Consider the following 23,775-nt stretch of genomic DNA (forward strand, 5'->3'; position numbering starts at 1 on the left):
TCCTGTCACCTACTTAACTGTGAGGGCACCTAGGCATCTGCATTGGCCAGTAACATTGCAAGAGCTGGTCATCCAAGGATGTGGCTTCCTGGAGCGGATCAGCCTTTCATAAAGCAAGGCACCTTGATCTGTATCCTGGTATAGTCAAAGAGACAATGAAGAGCCACAAGCTTAGATAAAGGGAAAGCACAGCATGATTGTGACTTCAGAGCCCACCATTACGGAAGGACCGACCCAGGCTCTGTGGGCCAAGACAGCAGTGCTGGCTCACCGAGTGATCGTCCTTTTTAACCATGAAAACAGGCCCTTCTTTGTGCAGCAGGCAGTTTTGTTGGCTGCACTTAAACACTGTGTGTGGCAAGAAAGGGAACAAGTGAAATTCCTGACATTCCTCACTCCCCACCACCAGCGAAAATTGCCAGTGAACAAATATGTGCCGGAGCCACTTTTCAAACCACTGACACTAGCAAGAAGCGGGAGGGGAGGGGAAGGGCAGCCCTTGATTACCTCTAGATGCTGGAGTTCAAAGGCAATTTCACGAGAGAATCAAGCTATTGCCAGCTTGGCTTGCTTTGTGCAGGGAAACAGCACAGATGAAGAGGATTACTTGCAGCGTCTCTAGGAAAACTCTCTTCCCCATTTCATGCTTTGCTGGGCAGGAGTCAGAAAAGGGTAACTCCCCCAATATTTTTGTGCTTAATCAAAATGGTTGAGAAGGTAGTGGCATGCACCGCAGAGGAACACCCAGCCTGTACAGTGTTGCTGGGCAGTTCCAGACACTGGTCATCTAAGAATTTCAAAGTATTTTCCCCAAGAGTAACTTAAGCCTCCAGAGAGTGATATCTCTATGGTATAGAGGAAAACCAAAGCTTCATTTGGTGAATGGATAGACATTTTAGAGGCTGTTACAGAAATTTTAATGATTGCATCCTGGCAGAGAACAAGAGACTCAAGCAGGCAGAGTAATTCTTCCCTAACTGCTAGGACTGCTATTCTATCAGATTTCAAGTTCATCTGATGGTTTGCCTGGGAACATGAATCCTTCCCCAGTTCCCCAAGGTGGCAAGCTGAACATGCAAGATGCACCTGCCTCCAGCACACCACCATTGCTGGGTCTTTGAAGTCCCTTGTTAGCATCATGGGGTTGGACTTGATGATCTACTTAGGTCCCTTCTGACCCTACATCTATGAGTGAATCAGCCACTCATCCCTACCACCTGCCTACTTTCCAGATAGACCACAGAGTTGGGAACAAGGAATTAATGAGTTCTCACTGCCTGGGTCTTGCATAGATCACCTCTCTCCCCCTTGCCTGCTGGCCCATGACAATCTTACCCAGTGTGTTGCGAGAGCTGCTGCAAGTCCATTCTTTTGCAAAGTGCCTGTTTCGGCCTCAATGATTGCCCTCAACAAGCTGACTACAGCAATGAATTAGGTTGTCTATAAGTGGTTCTCCCTGTGAAAGCACAAGGCACACTCTAGCATCCTGAATCAGCCTTGAATCAAGAGACTCGCAGCAAATCAAAGCTCTATCTATAGGCTTCGATGCATTTGGAGAAGTACTGAATTTGTGATCTGTCCTTAATGACACACTTAAAATCCACTCAGTGAATTGTGTCTCAAGCAAGAAAGTAGGCAGCTTTCCTCCTGGTGTGCACATACAGCAAAGGAGCAATTTTCACATGAAGCTGGAGAAGCAGATGGGGTGGGGTTGAGAAGCAAAGACAAAAACATCTCCCTCGCACTTGCCATTTTCAGGCGGAACTTGTGCTAGTGCTTCAACACTATCATTGGATGCTGGACGTTCAGCACAGGGGGCAGGAAACCTTAAGTGCCGATTTCAAGAACCCAAACAAGTACTCTACACTGCAGGGTCTTTGAAGTAAGGACTTAGCTATTGTCCAAACCCAACACACACACACACTGAGTCCTGACCCATAATTGGGCCTTCTGTTGCAGCAAAGTGTTAACCAAGAAACAGGTGGGGGCAGCTTTCTGTCAAGCTAGGAAAGCACACCTTTGTTGCAGCTCAGCATACAAGAACAGGAATTGCTTTGCTGAACCTGTTTTCTTAGGCCAAAGTTATAGCACCCTGAATCAGGTGGAGCACATGGGAGAGGCTGCATTTCATAAACCTGTTCCACTGCTCCGCTCCCTCCACATATTTCCCACTGTTTTGGTTACCGCTTAGAGGAGACAGATGTGCAGTAGGAGAGAACAAAAAAGCCCAAGACTCATCCCATGAACATACAGACAATGGCTGCAGGTGCATCCTCCAGCCACTGCGCTCCATTGCCATGGACTGGATAAGGTACTCCATGTGGAAGCCTCTGTAACGGGGAGGGGTCGGCAGGCTTGCTCAGATGAGTACCAGGAGAAAGTTGAGATCCATTTTCAAGCTGCTTTGTGTGCCCAATTAGTACTCCAATTTCCGATCAGCTGGTCTGGATCTGTGCTCCTGCAGTGATCAGTGCTCCCTGGTACCCACTCCACTTTCTCAGTAATGCAGAAGAGGGAAGGGAAGATGGACAACTCACTCCAGTGCCTGGAGACGGTTCCTTTTCTTCTGCTTTGTTTCAGGTGCATAGATTGAGGGAGCCCCTAGAACCCCCAAAAGATTACTCAAGGGGGGCAACTGCTTTCCACTTCCCACAGCAGATTAAACACCCATAGTATGAAGGAATCAAATTCCAATGCAGTCTTTTCCTTCCTAGTTGGATAGGCTCCCAACAATTCAAGCAGGTTTAATTCTTCCACCCCTTCTTGACCAAAGCATATTTAGGGAATCAGAAGTGTCACCAATGTGCAGGCACTTCCTTCTCTTTTCAGCTGAAGGCAACATAGATACAGAGGGTACTTCTTTGGAGTATTTTGGACAACAGCTGACAGCAGCTGTGCTGAACCAAAGCCCTTCTTTTAAACAGAAATTAGTTTGGCAAAGGCTTCTGGGCCTGGGAATGATCTTCATGGGTTAATGAAGTTAACTTCTACAACCCATCCTTTGGACTATAGCTGGTGGGTGCATCTACACCTGGGCATGTCAGCTGTTACATGCAACAAGTGAAACATTTTTGGAACATGTAGATACTTGACATAAGTGAGGATACAATGAAGATTCCTTTGCCAGCCTTAAGAATCTTTGTCCGGCTAATGTTTTAATTTTAGTTGTACTCAATGCTGGTTCTGCTGGAGTCTGTCTGGGAACTAGACTGTACAAGAGTTGTCACTCAGTTACTGGTAAAGCTAGTAAATGCTTCAAAACAAACACTACAGCATGAGCACAACTCCACCATGTTCTAGACTTGGGTCAGTCAAGCTCCTGTGATGAGAACAAAGTTTAATCTACAAGCGTAGGACATGTATCTTGTGTGTAGATTACACTTTGTTTTCATCACAGGAGCTTGACTGCCTCTGGTTGGTTATCTGAAGGCCAAGGCTACATAACAGGTTTAGAAATAGATGCTAGTTTGATACTTTGCCTTTGGCTGCCTAAGCATGATGGTAGGCTGGCTATTAACGATGCAGTTGGACCCCTGTGTAGACACTCTGGCCTTCTGATGAATTCTACCACTACTTAAAACACACCAAAAATTGCCAAATAGATTTCCTACATTGTTAGGTGTTACAGCAACACATTCAGTGCTAAAAATCATCACATTTTACAACAATCTGGTTTCCATAAAGCAGGCAGCTATAAGCTACTGAATTAAAAGCAATAGCTATTTTTACTATTTTCGGATTTTTCCTGGTGTTTCATCAGTTCCTTCCAAATTATTCAAGAATGCAAATGACAAGACTGCTCATAAATCTTGGAACAATTTTTTTTGTTAACATGTTCTTGTTACAGGGAAAAGAATAAAGTTACCTCTAATAACAGAGCATATGTCAAAGCTTCAGAGATGGTTCTTTACTCTCCAAGTGAGGATGGTCATCCCCAAAGAGTTCGGCCTCAGAAAAGACAGGGTAAGATTGAGAACTCAGGAGGTAATGATTGCTCCATGGTTCCTCAATGCTTAATATAAACTCCACGCCTCACAAGTCAGGAATAAGACTTTATTGTTGAAGGATTTCTTATCTGTGTCCAGCTAATCAGTTATGTGTCACAAGAGGTTTAACATAGAGGCTAACTGCTTTTAACCATTTGTAACAGCAACCAATTAGAGAAAGGCTGCAATATAAGATTCATCAGAATGAGTCCAAGTTCCCACAGGTTTGGAGCAGGACAAGGGGAACAAGACCCTTCCCAGAATCTAATTTGCATCCCAAAAACAGGAAAACAATTCTCAAAGTGGTTTATTATAAAATCTGAAAAAGAAGGAGACAGAAGTTCAGAGCAAAGTACAGTAAAAAAAAAAAAAAAAGCCAGCATGAGGCAGATCAGCTACGAAAAGGCCCTGTCAGCATTAATTGCCTGACTTTTGTGTAGTTTCTAAATCAAACAAACAGGCTTTGTGGAGAACTGACAAATCATTGTGTTCCAGGACCCCATTTGTTTAAAATTACTTGATAAATAGGTCTTCAACATTAATTTTTCTTCATCATTAAAGTTCATTTTCTGTAGAGAATTCCCTCCCCAGTTGGAGGCTGCACTGAGGATTCAGAATACCAGAAAACCCATTTGATTTGCACACTGTAAAAATAAAAAGAGGACAAGAAGTTCCCTTCTCCCTCCTCTATCCCCCATTAAAACAGTCTCTGAGCACAGTCCTGTTCTTGGTACCTTTCAGAATTAACAAATTAGATCCATTTGTAACAAACACCAAGCATACAATAAGCTTAGAAATCTAGAAGCTATTACCTTCCTTCTTGCTCTCTAACCTGATCATAAAAACACCTTTTAGGGCAGGAGTTGGCAAACTTATGACCCCCCAGCTCTGGTGACAGGGGGCTTTGCACATGCTATAGTCAGACAGCAGGAGGAAGCAGCACCAGCAGCCAGGTCTGAAATCCCAGCTCACCTTAGACCCCAGTTGGATTGTTTTGGCCTGCCACTCAAAAAAAAAAATAAAAATGCTGCTGACTGCTGTTTTAGGGAATACCTCAAAAGTTGGGCAATGCAGATCAGTTCAAGCCAGAGTTTCATCTGTTTTCACCATTTTAGTGTATACCAAGGATAATGGTGAAACAGGGTCAAGCTGACAGCCAAGACCACCTATAAGGTAGAGTTTAAGGCCATCTGATTGAACTGCTGCATCTCAGCTTCTAGCTACAGCAAACTCAGTAAAAGACCCCAACATGGATCATGGAAAAACTTCCAAATACATTTTTATTTAGGAACAGTTCTGTCCATGAGCTTTTTAAAAATGAAAACATAATTATGAAATTACCCGCATTTTGAAAACATTTATCACCATAGCATCTAGATGCTTTTACAAAAAAACAAAGAAGAAAAAAAAACGCTGCCTAGTACAAGGGATATGATCTTTATTGCTTAAGAATCCCCTGTACACCTGTTACTTATTCCTCATCTTTAGTAACAGTTTTCCAAATTACAGGATGCCCAAAGCAGGAAATTGAAGATGAGGAATAAGCAGGTGGGGGTGTACTCGAAATAAAGATCATCTTTTTTTCAGGGAAATCAGGGAAGGAAACTAACAACCGAGAGGCTTGCAGTTTAATGAAAGCGTGGGTAGCTCCTTTTCAATCCAACCATGAAAATCAGTTGGTTCACAGGAGCAGCCTTGCAGGAATGGATTCTAGTGTATGTAGGCTTGTAAAAGAGTGTAACAATGAGGACGGACCATACTGACCCCAGCAAAATAAAAATTCAGGCAAGACTCCACGGTAGAGTAACCATTAAAATTTGAGAGTGCATTTGCCACTCTTAACACAAGAAATTCAGCTTTGTCACTTCTGAATGAAACTTTTCCTTTTTAAAAAATAAAGACAGACTTCTCTTTACACAAACTATATATATTTTTTAAATCGGGGAGTACAGCTAGCTGTAAAGCAGCCCCTCAGCTAGTGTTTGCTCCTCAGCTACCTTTTTCTTGTGTCCTCCCCACCCCTGCGAGGGGGGTTTTTATTTTTCATTCTGAATTACAGTATTGAGTTGTGTTGGCCGTCAATGAAAATCAAGTTATGTCTATGCCTGGTCCATTACAAGTGTGTACTGACTGAACGGGCCACTGGTCAAAAAACAAGCTCCAACTTTTCAGAGGACCAAATAAAATTTCCTTGAGCTCCAGATGTCAGATTTACATAGTACACATCCCTGGGGGAGACTGCTTTCCTCTAATAGACTGGTAAAGAATGCAAGTGCACAGACTCATACACAGAACATAGGGAAGACGATGACAAGAACTTCCCCTTGGTTTCAGATGCAGATATCCATGTTCTGGAACCTGCTGGAGCTTTTCCACAATACAGAATTAAACCTGTGTTCACTAGAGAGGCCCTGGTTAACTTCTGAATCCAAAGATGCCCTTGATATATCCTGTAAGACCGCTCTTTGCCTTCTGCTCCACCTTGTCCTCCAGAGGTGGGAAGGCAACATAATTGAGGGCCAGGTCAAAGAACAAGGGCTTGCATGGTATTGGCAGGAACCCAGGAGGGAAATGCACCAGACTGGCTTGCTTGCTGACAAGAGAAGGGTCCAGGCAGAAGGTCTCAAACCGTTCAGAGAGAGGCTGAAGAAAAAACCCAGACATTAAAATTAATCAAGTTTACTTTACATCACTGTTGGCCCAATGACCAAGCAGTAGCAAGGCACAGAGGAGGAACAGATGCACTGAGCCAGCTAGAGCTGAAGTTAAGTATGGCACTGAGGACCCTTTGGAAAGGATGTTTTGTGACACTCGCCCCACCCAGCTAGCTCAAGCAGCACTACAGAATCAATGGGCAATATCTCAGCGCACTGGGTAGGTGCAGTGAACTACAAAGGAAACCCCAGTGAAAACCTTCATGTACAGCCTTAGGTGACCCTACACAAAACCAGCTCAAGTCCTGCAGTTGGCAAGGAACCTCCCCTCACACTATCCACCCTCAGTGCTTTCCCTCTTTCCCACAAGCAATCTGTCCATGCCATTCCATGACCAGACCATATTATACAACCCCAAATTATACACCTCAGCCTAGTTAAATTTAGCAAATACACAGGCGAACACTCAGGTTACTGGAAATAACATTAAGCTTTGCTCTTCTTTCATTAAAAGAAAATGACAGAAAGCAAGCTGAGGTGCAGAAGCTGTTGTACTAATATAGTCCCAAATTGCTGTCATCTCACCCTCTTACCTTGCCATCCTTGACTTGAGATGGAGATTCTGCCTCACAAGTGTCACTTGTATCTGAAAGATTCAGAAGGGCCATAAGAAAATTCAGACAACTATTAAGAAGAAATTAGCTTACTCGTATCAGAACTCAGATGCATTCAAAACTCTTTTTGAGTCATGTTTTTCCAACCTGTAGAAAACAAAGTACTTCACAACAGAGATGACTTGCTTAAATCTCCAAATTGTAAAGGTTATGGAACCAAATTGATTTATAGTTGATACTTTCCCTCCTTAAAGAGGGACATATCAAGGTTACAGCAGAAGCGAAGCACTAACAATTGTATGTAAACCGAGAAAAGGCAAAATACTTCAAACGTCCAGTGTTTGGATGGGAGAAAAGCCAAATCCATACATATGCTGGTTTCCTAAAGCATACAGGCTAGTTTATTTCACCAAACTACACAGAGCAATTGACATTGAATGATGTCTCAGTATATCAGTGCCTAGGATAAAAGTTAACATAAAACCTCCCCAGTGTCTCCTGGTTAAGGCAGCCCCAAGGAAAACAGACTCAGGATAATTCAGAGCATGTGCTACTGCTCTAAAAGTTCTATACAGCAGGGGTTCTCTCAACCTTTTTCTTCCTTAGGCTCCCCCTGCTATGCTCTAAAAGCTCCATAGCCTACTTGTGCCACAACCACTGCCTGGCTCCCCTGCCCCACCTGCATGGCCCCAGTGCAACGGTTAGGGTTCTGCAGCAGGGAGCCTCACAGCCCCACTCACCTGAGCAGCAGCAACATGGAGCCTCAACCACCCACCTGCAGCACCGCCTGCAAGATGGAGGCTGTGGGGGTAGGTGGAGTGGACATGCCCCTTCCTCAGGACTTGTCTCAGGCCTTGGGGGCTGAGGTGGCTCCTCCCCATGCCGAGCCGGGTGGACCCACTGAAACCTGCTCGCATGCCAACCCCCAGTTGAGAACTACTGCTATACAGGAAGCCATTTTTCTTGGGAGAGCATCTTATGCAAGCCACTAAAGCAAGGACAAGAGTTCCTCAGAAGTCTTTCATACCTCCCATTAGGAAATATTATGACAAAGCCCCTAGACACAATATATACACCTTCTAGAAGAGGCCAGACTAGAAAAAAAACCATCTTTCTAATCCCACCTTGCTTCTTCCTGTATTTTCTTGATCCAAGAAAGTATTTTAAATTTAACACTGAAAAGCCATGGCTACCTGAATTTCACAAGTGCCTAGTACTCCAACAGATTGTGTAACTCACCTAATATGGCTGCTGCCTGCAAAGAGTATTTCTCTGCATTCACTTGTGTGATCAACTCCTGGACATCAGGCAGCTCCTAGATCATTCAATTAGAAGTGGTAAACATTAGGACAAAGTTTAGATTCTTTACTTCTGGCAGACTAGAAAATAGGAGAATAAGGGTATGATATGGCCTTTAAGCTATATCAAATGGGAAATCCCCAACACGCAAGGGACAAGGCACCTGTATACAATTCTCTCTGCACTAATGTGAATGAACACCTTGGTGCTTGAACAGACACTCACATAAAAACACTTGTTGAGGAGATCTAAGCTCCTTGCTTCCAAAAGCACGTGGTCAGTCTGAGGGCTTAAAAAGAGCAATGCCTGCATAGCGTGCATCCAGCAGGTCTTCAGCACTGTGTGTCATAAGACGTTAACTTTCTGACTCTTTCCACCAGCTAAAAATCAAAACTGGTATATACTGGCCTAGTATTTAGTTACTCCTTTAGTGCTTCTTCACAAAAATGAGCTTTTCTGTGCAGTGAGGAGGGTTGGGGGTCTTACCTTTAAGCTGTTCTTATAAGCTCCAGCCTGGGACTGCACTTCATTGGCGTATTTCAGCACTCTGTCATATAAGACAAGGGCTTCACTCCACTTCTTCACCAGGACATAGGATTGTGCAATGAAAAAACACCTGGCATAGTGGGGAAAAAGCCAAAACTTTACTATGATCACACTTTGAATATTTTATGCAGGTTCAAATTATTGCTAATACTAGAGCCACTAATCTGGTACTAGCTCAGAGTTTCCTCAGCTTGCACTTCCTGACCTGCTCATTAAATGACGTTCCTACAAGAGCTTTGGGGAATCCTATCACTTACTGCCCACGAGAAAAAAACCTTGATGTTCTGTCCAGACTTACCTGTAAGCCTTGTACACCAGCGTCTTCAGTCCTATCTCCTGCTGGAAATTCTTGTCCTCTTCCAAGCCAGGGAGCTGTGTCAGTTCCACCAGATTCTGTACAAAGTATTACAAAACAGGAATGTCACATCCAAATGTGTTCCCTTAGTGTGCTAATGAAGAAAAATGCCCACTTTGTTGAGCTGGCACAACAGTACCTGCCTAAGGAAACAGTTTTCTGATTACCAGCGTATTAACTTTTCAACTGGTGTAAATTTACCCTCAGTTGAGGATTTGTGGTTTCCTGACACAAGCATGCATTACAGCCAGTGTTTTCAGACTTTCAGGGTAAGATTCTTCTACTGGACATCTCCATTCTATTGCCCAGACCACATGCTCCCAAGCAAATGGAGCATCCATGTGACAATTACAGCTACTGATTACAAGGGAAAGTTATTAGGGAAGTCTTTAGTGTTATGTTTAGCTGTAGCTGCAATCTAGAAGCTGGAAAGTGAGCTTGCATTGTGGTGGTCCATAAACACTCTACACTGAGAACTAGTAACAACATCAATCTTAGAAGCATTTAGCGATGCTTTAAACTTCTTTTCCCCCCACACAAAGTGGGTACTGGGTACCACTGGCTGAAAAAATGCAGTGAAGTCAATCACATTAAGTGTGAATTGGAAGGGCATCTTCAGGAAGTTAGCCTTTTACATGCCAGACTGGCTGTCTTAAAAGCTTTCTTAAAAAAGAGAGACTTAGCTTGATTTTCCTTCTTCAACATTACCTGCAGGATTATATCATAAAGGCGAATCAGGTCCTGAGGTCGTGCTGTGTGCTTGCCATCATCTTCTGTCCGTTGCTGCTGTAGTAGTGCCTTCTGCAAAGCTTTTGCCATGCTCTCATTGCGCTTGATGGCTGTTGACAGCTTGATGTTTGTCAAGTAACTAGAGAACACCATTAAGAAGCTTTGAGAAATCGGGCACAGGTGATGCATAGCAGCACTTGGAAAACCCAAGAGATAATTTCTACAGCTAGCTACCAGCAGTTCCCATGTAGGGAACACTGGGTGGGAGGGAAGGCAAAGAAAGACAAGGACAGGCTACTGAGCTGAAGGTTCCCAGAAGTGCCCCAGGAGACTGAGATTCTCTTCATCAGCTGAGTGCAGAACACTAAAGACTGCTGTGGCCCAAGAAAGGATTCTTGAAATCCACAAAAAAATGTATTTCTTGCCTAAGTATATGCATGTATACCAGTGCTTAATTCTTACCTGTGTAGATACTGAATATTAGACACCTTCCCAGAATCCACTTCCAGAGAATGTTCCCGTTGTTTCTGCAGAAATTGGACAAAACCATGCATGATTTACTTACAATGGTTACTAGGGAAATGAAGAAACATAAGCAACCCAATGGTTGTACGATATACAGAAACAGATAAAAGTCTGCATACAAAAAAGCCTTGAGGCATGGTCAAAGTACCTAGACATAGATTAAATGAGAAGAGAACCCTAAATTACTCTATTACTCTCCTACTAAAGCAACCCAAAAAAGTCCCTCCTGCTGCTGGTTTGTACTTAACTGAGGTGCATAAAAAACATCAGATGATGCGAATACAGCGATTGTGGAAGTAGCAGTATCCATCTACACTTACAGTTTTATATCTTACCTGGTCTGGTTTCAGCTCTTCACGAACAGCTTGTATAGCATCTCTACACTCACTGAGTAAAGACTCAAACAGACGTTCTTTTGTTTCTTCTTTTTCTGCCTAAACAAACACAGGAGAAAAAAGTAAGCATTTCTGAAATGCCTGTTTCCAGTTAGCAACCTGGTGGTCTAAAAGACGTGTTAATTCAATCTTCCCTTCTCGACAGATCTTTCCAAATTTTCCCCACACTGTCTGAAAAGAAGTTTTGGTGGCCATTAAGTGAAGCTGAAAAATGGACATGCTCAAATCAACGCTGAAGAGAAGAAAAAAAAAGACACCTGTCCCACAGAACCACCTTTTCCAAAATTTAAAGATTTGATACTGTTCTAAGATAACAGCCCTGGAAGGCTCAAGCCCTGTCTACAAGAAGGGTGTTAATACAAACCCCTGACTTAGAGATAGCCTAGTTCCTCTCACATTTGTAAGCTGCACACATTTTGTGTCCAACTGGCCTAGCTAAGCCACTCCTCCCTTAGACACTCCCACCCCAACCCTAGGCACATTTTAAATACCCTTTCTGGTGCTAACTGGGACTTCGTGACAACAGCTGAACTGGCTAAGTCTGAAATATTAAGATGACAAAGGCTGGAAAGTGAGGGCTAATCTACTGCATTTCTGCTTCTAAGGGAACAGAGGAAAGACCTATCCTTATTTCCCCTCTCCTGCTCACAGATCCTTAGGGCACTGATAAAAACAACAATGCACTGAAGAATTAGCCATCTGACACGAGATGGAACACACTAAGAAATCCAAAGAAGAGCACATGCTTTGACTTCTTTTGATTTTTAGCTTCAATAGTGGTGAAAATTTCCAGCATAAGGTACGCATCTTGGTCTCTTCCTCTAATGCCGATCCTTTATATAGCATTTTAAGTACCACAGAACATCCTTTTAAAGTGAAAGCACATTTCATCAGCAAGCAAGAACAAAGGAGAAAAGTTCCATATTATACCAACTTGTCAGAACCATTGTTAGAATTCAGATTCTTGGCTCCATGCCCTATACCCAACGCATAAAGAGTACACCATTTTGAATCATACAAGTAGGAGCCGTCTAAGCATTACCTAATATCCTGACATTCTGTGCACCCAATCAAATCACACACCTGTATCCCAACTTCATTTCTGATTAGCTGACTATCAAAAGTCTGATGAAAAGATTTAAACAGATGCAAGCCATACTGACCCAGTATGACAGAAAAGTGACTGCAAACAAAAGCCTTGTTTGGGTTTAGAGACGTAGACTGCTTTTGGGAAAGTGGCGTGCGTTGCCTTCTAATTCCATGCTGTTACCTCCTACGTTAGCAGCTTTAGTCTGCTATACAAAGCTAATGATCTGCCCATATCCAGACATAAGGAGACTAAAGGTTTTTAGGAGTGGTTAAAAATAGGACTACATTCTCCTAATTTAGATTTACATTCTCTTGGACTAGTTGTTTACCCAACTCTATTCTGCTTCAACGTTTAAATGAACCCAATAAAGAATGCTATCCTTAGCCCTCCATAACAAGATTCACATTTGTCAGCTGAAGATAAAAAGTTGTTTTTATTTGAAGAATTTCTGTATAAATATTAAGGTAGAACCAAATACTGTGAATAACTAGAGAGAAATAAGACAAGTTCAGCTGCATTCTTAACTCCACCTGCAGAAACAGTGTGATTTCAACAGATAGAAAAGAAAACAGACAACCAAATAGATCATCAATGATTCAAGTACAAATAAAGGGCTAGGCAGGACAGCAAGATAAATGCTTTCCTTTCTGACTGAAAAAAATAAAGGCTAAACTCTGGTATACTTCTGTAACACGTACCATAATCTCAAGAGTAGAACATACAAATAAATATCCAAAGCCAGTCTAACAGCTGAGTTTGCTGCAGAGGGGCACAACTGCTACAAAACTTGGTACTAAGATTCAAGACTGAAGTAAGTTAAGAGAACAGAGAAAGAAACTGGCATATTGGTTAGGATACATATACGTGCTATATGATTCTTAGTCAAATTCTGTATCTTCAATTCATGGTATCAGATAGCAATAGAAAAGGAACTCAAGTGAGCCACGGTCAAATGGTCAAAATGTCATGTTAGTGACTCTGAGTTTAAAGCCTTTGCTTTGCTTCCCCCCTAATCACAAAACAACTTGGAAGTACAACAAGCTGAGAAACTATTTTTATTTACTCAGTTAAGGGACCCAAGTGAAAAGCAGCCATGAGAAATCTTGTTCTCACCATCAATAATTGAAATAAGTGCAGACATGGTCCCTTATGTATAACTTTCAATTTAGCAGTGTCTAGCACAATAGGACTTGAGCTTCTGGTACTGTCAGAATAAAGAGTGGGACTAAAGTCCTCTAAAAGAGCAGGCTAAAAGTGTTTGGACAGGAGCTCCACTCATCTCATTCAAATATTGAAGCTTTGACTTTGGAAACTGCTCCAAAATCACTGTACTCTCACACTGTCTGCAGCAATAAAGATAGCAAGTCTATTGTCATGCCACTAACCCATGAGAATTTTTCAATAATTTAAGAACCAGCTAGAAACAAATTTAGTTTTCCATTCTGTCATTGCTCCAAAGACTGTTCACGGGAAGACCAGGGGTAGCTAGTCAAAGACCAACACAACCACTAACCTGCATCTATAAAGGAACCAAAGTGAGAATGTTAAAGGAAAAGCTACATCCCCACCTACTGGTGGAACTATTGTATTACTTGCACAGATTTTCCCTGTTCAAGAGAACCATCATTTTAACTCTGCAGAGCAACCAATAGCAAGCAAGCAACAGCAAATAAGGTCTGTTCTAGATTCTACTTAAGCTAGAATATGCTTTAAGGAAAAAAATCTGTAGGTTAAATTGCAGAAGTATTTTGGACTAGTAACCAAATCACTTTCATTTATACATTTTCTCTTATCTGAAGACTTCACTATGATCTATGAATCACATTTACTACTAAGATTATAACACCCATAACTGAAATGCAGCTTTCTTTGGGTCCTAGAAAACACAACAGGTACTTAGCAGAAACCAGAGAATAGTGGTGTAAGATGCAGACTATTCAGATCAAACAACAGCTGATAGGTTAAACAGAAGCAGGACTATTAAAATACTGACACAGGAGATGCAGTGATTTCTTGGTTACCTGAGCAATGGCTTCTTCATTATCTGCCAACCCCAATAAGAAGATCCTCACTTTGTCTATCTTCACCGGGACAGTTCTCCCCCTCCACTGCACCTCACTCATGGTGGCTGCCTGCTTTGCACGAGTCTGGGTGATCAGTGCCTGCAAAACACAGACAGAGGTGAGTGACTGATAACTTAAACATGTGCAATTTTTGAGTATTAAACTAACTTTACATTGACTCCAAAGTCTGAAGTGCTTTTTATGGAACTGCCTGGCCATTCCCCTTGTAAGGTACTAATGCTCCTGTCTTTTGTACATGGACATTTAACTTAAAACACAAAATTGAATACCAGTGTGTTGCAAAATGTAAACATGCAATAAAATTACCTCCAGTTTTTCAGCAAGAAGGCCCTCAGTGCCACCAGATCTCAGTCTCATCTGCATTAACTCATTGATAGCAGACTGATCACCTGAGAGAAAGAACCAGCACATCAGATATGAGACTAGACTCACATGAATTTGACTCAAAGCAAGATCAGTCCCCACGTTTGTGAGAACAAAAGTAACTGAGAAGCAGAAAAGGGAAGTTACTTACTATGCCTCTACTCCAAGCATTTATGTCATTCCCTGTAAAAACACGCTGACGGTTGCAGAACTTAATAGTAACATTAGATTAATGTTGGAGCCATTAAGGTAATAGAATTAGGAGAGGGAATGATTTTTTGGGGTGGTATCTTTTACCAGGCCAATTGTATAGTTGGGGTAAAGTTAGACAAGCTTTCAAATGCAAAGTTTTCTTCCTCATGTCTTCAGGCGAAAGAAATATATTTTGCATTTGGAAGCTTGTCTAACTTTACCCCAACCACACAGTTGGTTCAATAAAACATAAAACTCAAACAACCCTTGGCTCAAAAATTAATATAATTTCCATGTTTTAAGCTGAAGTACCTTGCCAGTCGCATGTATGAGTCAGCAGTTGTTTGTCTAAAGCATTAATGGACTCTCCTATGTCAACATCTGCCCACATTTAATACAATCAAAAATTAAGAAAGGCCATCATTTGTATCCATCCCCCTCCCAGCAATCATTATATTCAGTTGAACATTTACGTTTCCTGTTTTACTTACCAATATTGTAGGCACAATAGCGAATGTTGGGCGAGATCTCCTCCACACGTTGGTTATATAGCACAGCCTGCTCTTCTGTGAAAGCATTAGCCAGTTTTTCATATATGGTTCTGTAGCAGAAAAGTAAAAGCTTACAGTGTAACAACAGTTTCCCACAGAGCGCTAAGACACAAAGAAAAACATTGTTTCTGAACATTAAACCATTACCCTGTGGGAAAGCATTTCGACAACATATTTCAGTACATCACTATAAAAAAAAGCCAGAAATCCATCAGACACTAAACTGGGATTAAAAAGAACCTCATGTAAACTTAACAGTACTGCCTTCTCTTCATTAAGTGAAAGGTATTTAACACAAAGCAGAGAAAATAAACTCACTTGCATTTGTTAAAAGCTTCCATTGCTGCCTTCCACTCCTGGTGCTCAAAACGCAGCATCCCTGTGAGGTAAGCCATGTATGCCTGCAGAAAGAGAACAGGAGTAGGTGAGTCAATTACTGCAAGGACAATGGGGCTATCAACAGAAAGGCCACTAGTACATCTAGGGCCTTTATTAAAAAGCCTAACCTTGTGGTTTTGGTTATTTATGAAAACCATTTTGATTTAATGCCACCACCAGCATGTATTTGGTAGCTTAAGAAGTAAGACACTACTTGATTCTGTGCATTTTCAGGATGCTGCATTCAATCAAATGGGAGTACACATTCATTTTGTAAGAGTTAGGTGCAGTATAATCATCCTTGCCCCACCATGCTTAGCACACATTTGCAGTCTTAATTTAATCTGAGGCAAGGAACATTGCTCAATTCATTTATACAGCATCCAACACAGCTCAGCCTTAATCCACACTGGAGCCTTCAGACATTACTGGAATGCTTTTAATAGCAGTAGCCCAGCCACATTTCATTTAAAACAAAAATGTAGATTTGCTAACTAATTGCCAAATCAAGCTATTCTCACCAAACTCAATGACCAGTGAGCAACCATCAACCTAGACATTCTAAACTTAAGTGTCACCGCAGACAACTGAACGCCAGTTTGTAGCACAGGATCCTTTGCTCAATTCAACGTAACCTGAGCTTCCAGCTTTGTCTTGGCATCCACCCGATGACTTTCGCACAGGCGCTCCAGCTCCTCAGCATGCTTCACAGCTTTGCGCAGACGAGAGAGCAAGTGAAATCGCTTACGGGGTTCTGTGTTTGCTTCCTGCTTAAGCTGCATGGCATAGCTCCAGGCTCTCTCTGCATCCATCAGGATCAACAACAAGTACCTACAAGACAAAAGGAAGGCTATGACAAAACAATCAAGTGCACACAACTTTTTTGTTCCTTTTGATCAGTTGATCAGAAAAACCTTTAGCTGTAACAGTTTAGACACAGACAGACAAATGCCTTTAATTCTAAAGGTAACTCTGAGCTTTTATACCAGATCCCATAGCTTTGATTATCTTTTTCACCACATAGCTTGTTACTGAATTGCAACTATACCAACATGGCAGGGAAGTTGGTACTACTCTACAGTGTCAAATTTTGGGGAAGATGAGTAAGGGCAATGCTCTTATATGGCTTTTCAGGATGTTTCAGTAAAACTACATACTCAAAATATATCTGATTCTAACCATCAAGCAACCAGATGCATTGAGAACATTAACAGAAAACTGATGGAAAGCAATTCTGTGAGAAAAAAACACTGTATTCTTCCCCAAAAGAAAAATAATAAGACAACAGACATTCAAGTGTTTCAGCAGCTGGGAAATGAGCTCAAGACCCTGGATCCTTTCCAGGTGTTCTATTTCAAAACCATTCTGCTGAATTTTGAAGGCACAAGGAGAAACTGCGCCTAAGTGTTTGTTGAAAGGAAAGAGATCATGTTTCTCATCTCTTCCTTGTTAGGTTACAGCACTTAGCTTGACTATGCTCAGCTGGCTCTCCCACAGATGTTCTGACTAAGCACTCCTCCTCAAAAATATCTAAGCCAACTTTACTGCTCATCAAACCAGGACCAACAGCTGTGACCAGAATCAGTGAGTGAAACCAAGAACTGTAGTCTCCCCTCTCAAACTCAATGTTGTGCTTCAAGCACAAACCATAGCAATGTCCCTTTTCCCTGTACTGTAGTCTGAACTTAGGTTTTAGGTTTCACAAAACCCATCACCATGAAAAGAAAAAAAACTGTACTATAGTTGTTGAGGACTATTTTAACATGTTACTTATGTGTAGGTAAGTTACCTTCAGGGGTGAAAAGAATGATTCCCTAGGGAACTGAACGCTCATCTCTCCCCATAACCAATACCTGTTGTCTGAGAGAATTTCCTCAGTTACTTTCTTCCCTGTGAACTTGTGTCTATTTCCCATCTTGAAGTTAAGAGTTTTGCGGAGCCGTCTCAGCCTGCGGGAACAATAACCCCTGGAAATAACCACAAAAAGAAAATCAGTTCTTCTGAAGAATGATCTTGCTCCCATTTATTCTCCTTTCCACTACCAAACCTACGTTGAATAATCAAAAGGGTACGCAACACATAATATATCCAGTTTTACAGATTTTGAACCTCTTGCACTAAAAGGGACTATACAACACAGCCAAAAAAAGCCTACTGAATGTGGGATATCAGACTGTCAAAAGACAAAATGTATGAATAAAAGGACAAATAAATGGCCATAACTGCCACTGATCAGGAAAAACTACACTTTCCCTGTCTTCAACTGACCTAAATAAATTTCAGATGGACCATCATTAATCCAATAACAAATCCTTATAAAAGACAGAAAACAAAAGCAAATGACAAATTTAAGCTCAGTACCCCAATGGGGGTAGAGCACGTTAAGTATATTAACAGAAAATGGATACACGGGTTTATGGTAAAACACCTACCAAATCTTTATCTGGCCACTGCTTTTCACACCAACTACCTCATGCTGACAGCTGTGGGAAGCCAGCATTTTAAAAGCACTGAACTGAAGTGCATGGTGAGCTCTGCTAACAAGGGAAGTAAAAAAGATGGCAGGGCAGCATGGGAAATCAAGGCTTCATTCCAAGGCATTTTACATAATATACTAACCTGTATCTCTGGAAGTCTCCATGCCGCAAACCATGCTGTTGCTGGGATTCCTTAACAATCTGAAGGACTGGAATTTACATTAAGGAAGATATGACAGTATACAAGGAACTCTAGAAAGTTTTTTGTTCTTATGCTAATACATACTAAAAAGTTACTGATCCAGTAAATAATTTAGGTTTCACAAAAAATCTCTTCAAATGGATCTGTAGAGCCTTCACTCCCATATTTTATTTCAGAATGCTATGGATATAAATTAAAGCAGGACTACACTTAAGTGTCACTGCAAAAGGCTCCAAGTATAAACACTCATAAAAAGACTCATCAGCATGGCAAACAAAATAAGCTATACTAGCAGAAGTAATTATGCTAGCAGAAGTATTTATGCCAGAATGACTGACTGTATACCAAGGCTTTTGCTCAGGTAGCTGTTACAGGGAAAAAAACAACCCTAAGAAACACAGCTATGCCAGCAAAATTTAAGTGTAGAACCAGGCAGGGTAGATCTGCACTTTACAGATTAACCAAATTTAATCTATGTAGATCGGGGGGGGGGGGGGGGGGGGGGGGGGGGCCTGCAATTGAATTGGTGTATATATGTGAAGTAATCAAATTAAGTAACACAAGTTGGTGAGCTTTAGCCGGTGAAAGCACATGCTCTGCATATCCAGTTTGTTTTGCTGTATGGATTATAATGGCCATTTGTCAGCTTCCTAAATAGTCCTTAGGGTATGTATAGTCTTGTTAACAAACAAACGTATGGAAGTATTCAGTATCCTTGTGCTAAAAAGCAGCTCAAAAATAATGTATTCAGTTTCCTTCAGTAGTTATGTACTCCAGCAAGAAATACATGTTTTTATACAAGACTGCCATCTTCTTTGGCATCCTTATTCACTGGTTTACTTGTATATGCTGTACCTGCTTCACTCTTGACAACTAAATGCAAGACACTACACAAAATAAAGCTTCCCTGTATTCACTTGGATGATCAGTGTTTTTACGCGTTTCCCTCGTTTTATGCGGGTTCTGTATGTGCGAATTCACTGTTATGCGGTGACCCTTTTTTATATCAAAAATGTGTTATACCTGAGGTGAATTTACTCTTATGCAATCGGTGTGGTAGAAGCCTGCAGTCAGCTGCTTTGTGCAGTGCATTGTGGGAGTGATGCGCACCGAAATATAGGTCTCCCATGTGGATCTGTGTTCCTTGCTCACTGTCTGTGACACGTGCTTCTGTAGTTGCATCCCACTAGCTCGGGGTGGGCAAAATGCGGCCCGCGGGCCAGATGCGGCCCACCAGGCCATTCTAGCCAGCCTGTGGGGCCTCTAAAAAAATTTTAAAAAAATATTAATCTGCCTTAGGCTGCCTGTCACACAGCCCTCAATGGCTTGCCAAAACTCAGTAAGCAGCCCTCCGCCCAAAATAATTGCCTGCCCCTGAGCTAGCTTAACGCCTACCCCTCTCCGTGGTCTACCAGTGATGTGGAGTCTGATACTGAAGGCCCTTCACCACCCTTTCTCCATACCAACAAAATTTTCACCACCACCCTGTGCTTGTGTGTACTGTCTGCTGTTGGCAAGTACTAAAACTGTCTAGTAAAAGTGATAGAAATGGGCCTGGGGGTCAGTACAGTTGAGGTCTTGGAATGTATCCCCATTTGTTATATTGTAAAGTGGGTTCCCTTTATGCGAATTCAAGCTGCACACCATTTTCCAGGAAGGCATGTACAGCATAAAGCAAGGGAAACCTGTATTTATGTCAGGATGACCAGTTAAAAAAATAATACTGTTGGACAGAATGTTTAATTTAGCTTTAAGAACTATGTTTTTCAAGCCTTCCTATAAATCTACCAGCAATAAGCTGGACATGAAACCTATCAAAAGCAATACCAATTACAGTAGAGCAGACAATTACCAAACTGAAGTCCATGCCCTTTCAAGTATAAGAAGCACCTTCATATAAAAACCCAGCTTTTACAGTCTCAGCAGTAAAAACTGCAGCATTGATCACCTGTTCACAGAACCAAGCTTGCATTTTTGGAGCAATGGCAAGTGAAATGAAGAAAACCCCAACCTCTAGAGAAGTGATTCTCAACCAATGTTGGGGCACCCTGAGGTGCTGCATGCTCTTTTTAAGGATGCAGCAAGGTATGAGGAGATAAGGACAAGCTTAGGTTCCTCTGTGCTTGGCCACTGCCCTGCCCCTTTGCAAGGAGGTAATCACTGTAACAAAGTAGTTTTTGAACCAGGGTGTTTCCAGTCTAAAAAACAGTTGAGAACTACTGCTCTAGAGTAGACCACCCAAGCTGTACTTCCTTAAACCTCAGCATTTCTTTTTGAGTGTAAAATGCCTGTTTTAGATCATCTCTCTATTTATAAATTTAATTCTTACCAGCTGTTTACAATGTGGTGTATTAGATGCGTCTACCACCATTGGATGCACGTGATGGTAAGCTTGCCAATTACTATACTCATGACTACAGCCATATGTTAAGTTGCAACTCGTGCCCTTATTCCAATTTGCATTTCTTCCCAACTGAAGATAACATTCAGTTTCACAACAGCTGTGCAGCTGAGCTAAATTTCACACTAAAGACTCTGCACAAAAGCCAACAGCTTTACAAGCCTGCAGAAAAGTCAAACATTTTTCAGATCTGAACAACACAAACTGTTGCAGCTAAATGTACTTGTCACTCATTTTATCCACTATAATAAGTTCTTGCTTTTCTTGCAAAGGTTTGTGTTACTAAGATTCAGACTTCATGCTCCTACTGCATGCAAATAATCTGGAATGCGTACCTGATGTACAATCTGGAATAAAAATATACAGCTTGGTGATATCTGTTAGACTGCATGTGAAGATGCTACTCAGAGAGGAAGGAGGTGATGAAACTAGTTCACAGGCAGACTTTACACCCCCTAATCTGTACACTGATGATTTCTACAGGACTATGTAGGTCTTGCAGATTATTTCCAATCACCTATGACAAACATGACTAAGATATCAGGGCACATCCTGGTACAGCTAATATTGCCCCACTTGCTTCTTCATGTTCTAAACCAGTGATTCTCAGTCAGGGTGTCTGGCATCCTTTCAAGGATGCTGCGGGGTGCCAAGCCATGTTAGCACTGTTTGGTGTGCAAACAAAATTCACAAGGTAAACTAAGAGATTCTGACCTGTTCTGGCCCTTTTCAGTTCTCTGCACCTCTAGTATTTTTCTGTAGTAAAAAACAAGAACAAAAAGGGGAAAAGCTGGTGTTTACCATGGGGGGGCTCAAGACTCAGAAGGCAGAGAACCACTTTCCTAAACACTACCAGATCTCATGCTCCTAACCTCATTTTAGCAAGGCTTCTACTTCATGCTAAAGCACATGCAACTGAAGTCCCAGCTTGAGTTAACCCCAAGAGCAGGGAACCCAGACTACCAACATGCAACAAAAACGCAGCATGCAGATAAGCGAGGTCTTAACCAGAGATTTAAGTACAGGACTGCCAGGCTAAAAACAGGCAACAGGCTCAGTTGAGAGGCAAGGATTTCTGAGGGTGGTATCTTTTATTGGACCAACTACATAGCTAGGATGCAGTCAGACAAGCTTTTGAAGGCAAGACAATCTTCTTACATCCGAAAGCTTGTCTAACTTTATCCCAACTATATAGTCAGTCCAATAAAAGACAGCATCCTAAGAAATCCTCACTTCTCACAAAGTTAGACAAGCTTCTGAATGCCAGACATTCATCCTCAGGTCTGAAACTGGGACCTCAGGAAGAATGTCTTACCTTGGAAAGCTTGTCTAACGTTATCCCAGCGACACTGTAGGTCCAATAAATACAGCACCCTAAGGAAGCCTTGCTTCTTGCGTAATTCCCAGACAATGCCAGCCACAGCATTTTTCTTAAGTTAGGGTGTGAGGGGCTTGGCCCACATTTGAGTGCTTCATCTCCCAGCAAGCCCCGGCCATTAGGGATAGGGACAAGCCCATAACGCTACCTATCAGTGATTTGAATTAACACTTTGCTGGGAACCATCCTGGCTAATTGCCATGGAAACCTAGTGTGCAAATGACTGGGGCCAAATCTGGGGCTAATCAGGACTGGGGCTCATCAGGGCAGCATCAAACCAGGGGTCTGTGGTCCAGCCACAGGGGGATTATCCCTGGTGCCCCAGACGCACACCCCAGGGAGGGCCCGGCCCTTCCTGCCCCCCACGCATGAAGCGCGGGGACCCACCCGCGGGGTGCTGGCGGCTGGGCCCGGCGCCATCAGGCCCTGCTTTTCTCTCAGCTTCGTACCCGCCCTAGGCACCCCCACTCCCGTGACAGGCGCCCCCAATGGCACCGCGCCGGGCCCTGCGGCGGGCGGGGCCCGGGCCCGGCCTCGGCCTCCCCCAGTCGCGCTGACACGTCCGCACTGGCCCGGCCGGCGGATACTCTCCAGCCCCAGGCTGTCGCCGAAGCTCTCGGCCTTGGGCGCCGCGGGCTTCTCGTTCTCCTTGTTCTCGTCCGCGCCCGCCGCGCCACCGCCTCCGCCACCTCCTCCCCGGCCGCCGCCGCCGCCGGCCACCTGCCGCTCCGCCGCCATCTTGCGCTTGTGGCGCTGCCGCGGCCGCCGCCGCGCGGCATCATGGGCCGGCAGAGGAGAGCCGCGCGCAGAGGCCATGGCTCGCGGGCGCGGGGGGAGCTGGGATATCGGCGGACCCGCCAGCTCAGAGTGAGGCTGGGCCGTTCTGAGAGGCGACCGCTGCATCAGGGCTGCTATTTAAGCCCTCGTCGGCCTCGTTTTGAGAGAGGCCGGACTGGCCCATTCGACACGGGGCGCGGGGGGGGGGGGTAGCGCACCCCCGCCTCTTAGCTAAACCCCGCACTTGGTTTAGCCTCGATCCCCCCCCATGGAACGCCGCAGTCCCTGCTCCCCTCCTGTTGCCAAGGCCCCAGGGATCTCCATGGTGACGGAACCCCCTCAGGCCCGGGGCTTTCCCCTTAGCAGAGCAAGGGCCTGCTGTGACGTGGCGCCTGCCTGGCCACGCGCAGGGGGACGGGCCCACGTGGTGCCTGAGCCCCTTGCTTCAGCTTGGGATCCCCCTGAGCCCGGTGCCTGCCAGGGCCCTGCTACACATTACATACATCACGCTCTTCGCTGGCCCCGCGCAATAAAGTTAGAAGGGCCGCACTCCTGTCATAAAACACCCGCCCACCTCTACAAAGAGCCCACCGGTCACAAAGTTTGCATTTGAAAAATGTGTGACCGCTCTGGAGCTGGTTTGTCTCCAGCGTGGTGTGGCCGGGCCTTTTAATGGCAGCTGTGGCACCTCCATCCCAAGACTCGCCCCTTGCAGGGCCTTGCCACAGCTTCAGAGGAAAGCTGGATGGAAACCGGCTCTAGGCTTGTTCGGGGTTTTC

At 43.4% G+C, this 23,775-nt stretch overlaps 1 protein-coding gene across 2 annotated transcripts; it reads right to left on the reverse strand.

Annotated features, from left to right (window-relative positions):
* Nucleotides 1-4,039: 4,039 nt before the first annotated feature.
* Nucleotides 4,040-23,080, reverse strand: SRP68 (signal recognition particle 68). Of its 2 annotated transcripts, none has more exons than XM_006269234.4 (16): nucleotides 22,807-23,080; nucleotides 18,381-18,447; nucleotides 17,615-17,728; nucleotides 16,397-16,592; nucleotides 15,702-15,784; nucleotides 15,324-15,433; nucleotides 14,584-14,666; nucleotides 14,215-14,355; nucleotides 11,044-11,142; nucleotides 10,646-10,710; nucleotides 10,163-10,322; nucleotides 9,398-9,492; nucleotides 9,040-9,169; nucleotides 8,494-8,569; nucleotides 7,234-7,286; nucleotides 4,040-6,629 (listed from the first exon to the last, which is right to left on the reverse strand). In XM_006269234.4, exons 1-16 carry the CDS (start codon nucleotides 23,033-23,035, stop codon nucleotides 6,402-6,404), a joined length of 1,929 nt encoding a protein of 642 aa, XP_006269296.2. In that variant the 5' UTR covers nucleotides 23,036-23,080; the 3' UTR covers nucleotides 4,040-6,401. The 2 variants fall into 2 exon arrangements, with proteins under 2 accessions (XP_006269296.2, XP_014457415.1); XM_014601929.3 differs by lacking the exon at nucleotides 22,807-23,080 and adding an exon at nucleotides 21,556-21,936.
* Between the last annotated feature and the right edge of the window lie 695 nt (nucleotides 23,081-23,775).

Source organism: Alligator mississippiensis, chromosome 8 (genome assembly GCF_030867095.1).
Source record: "Alligator mississippiensis isolate rAllMis1 chromosome 8, rAllMis1, whole genome shotgun sequence".
NCBI lineage: Eukaryota > Metazoa > Chordata > Crocodylia > Alligatoridae > Alligator > Alligator mississippiensis.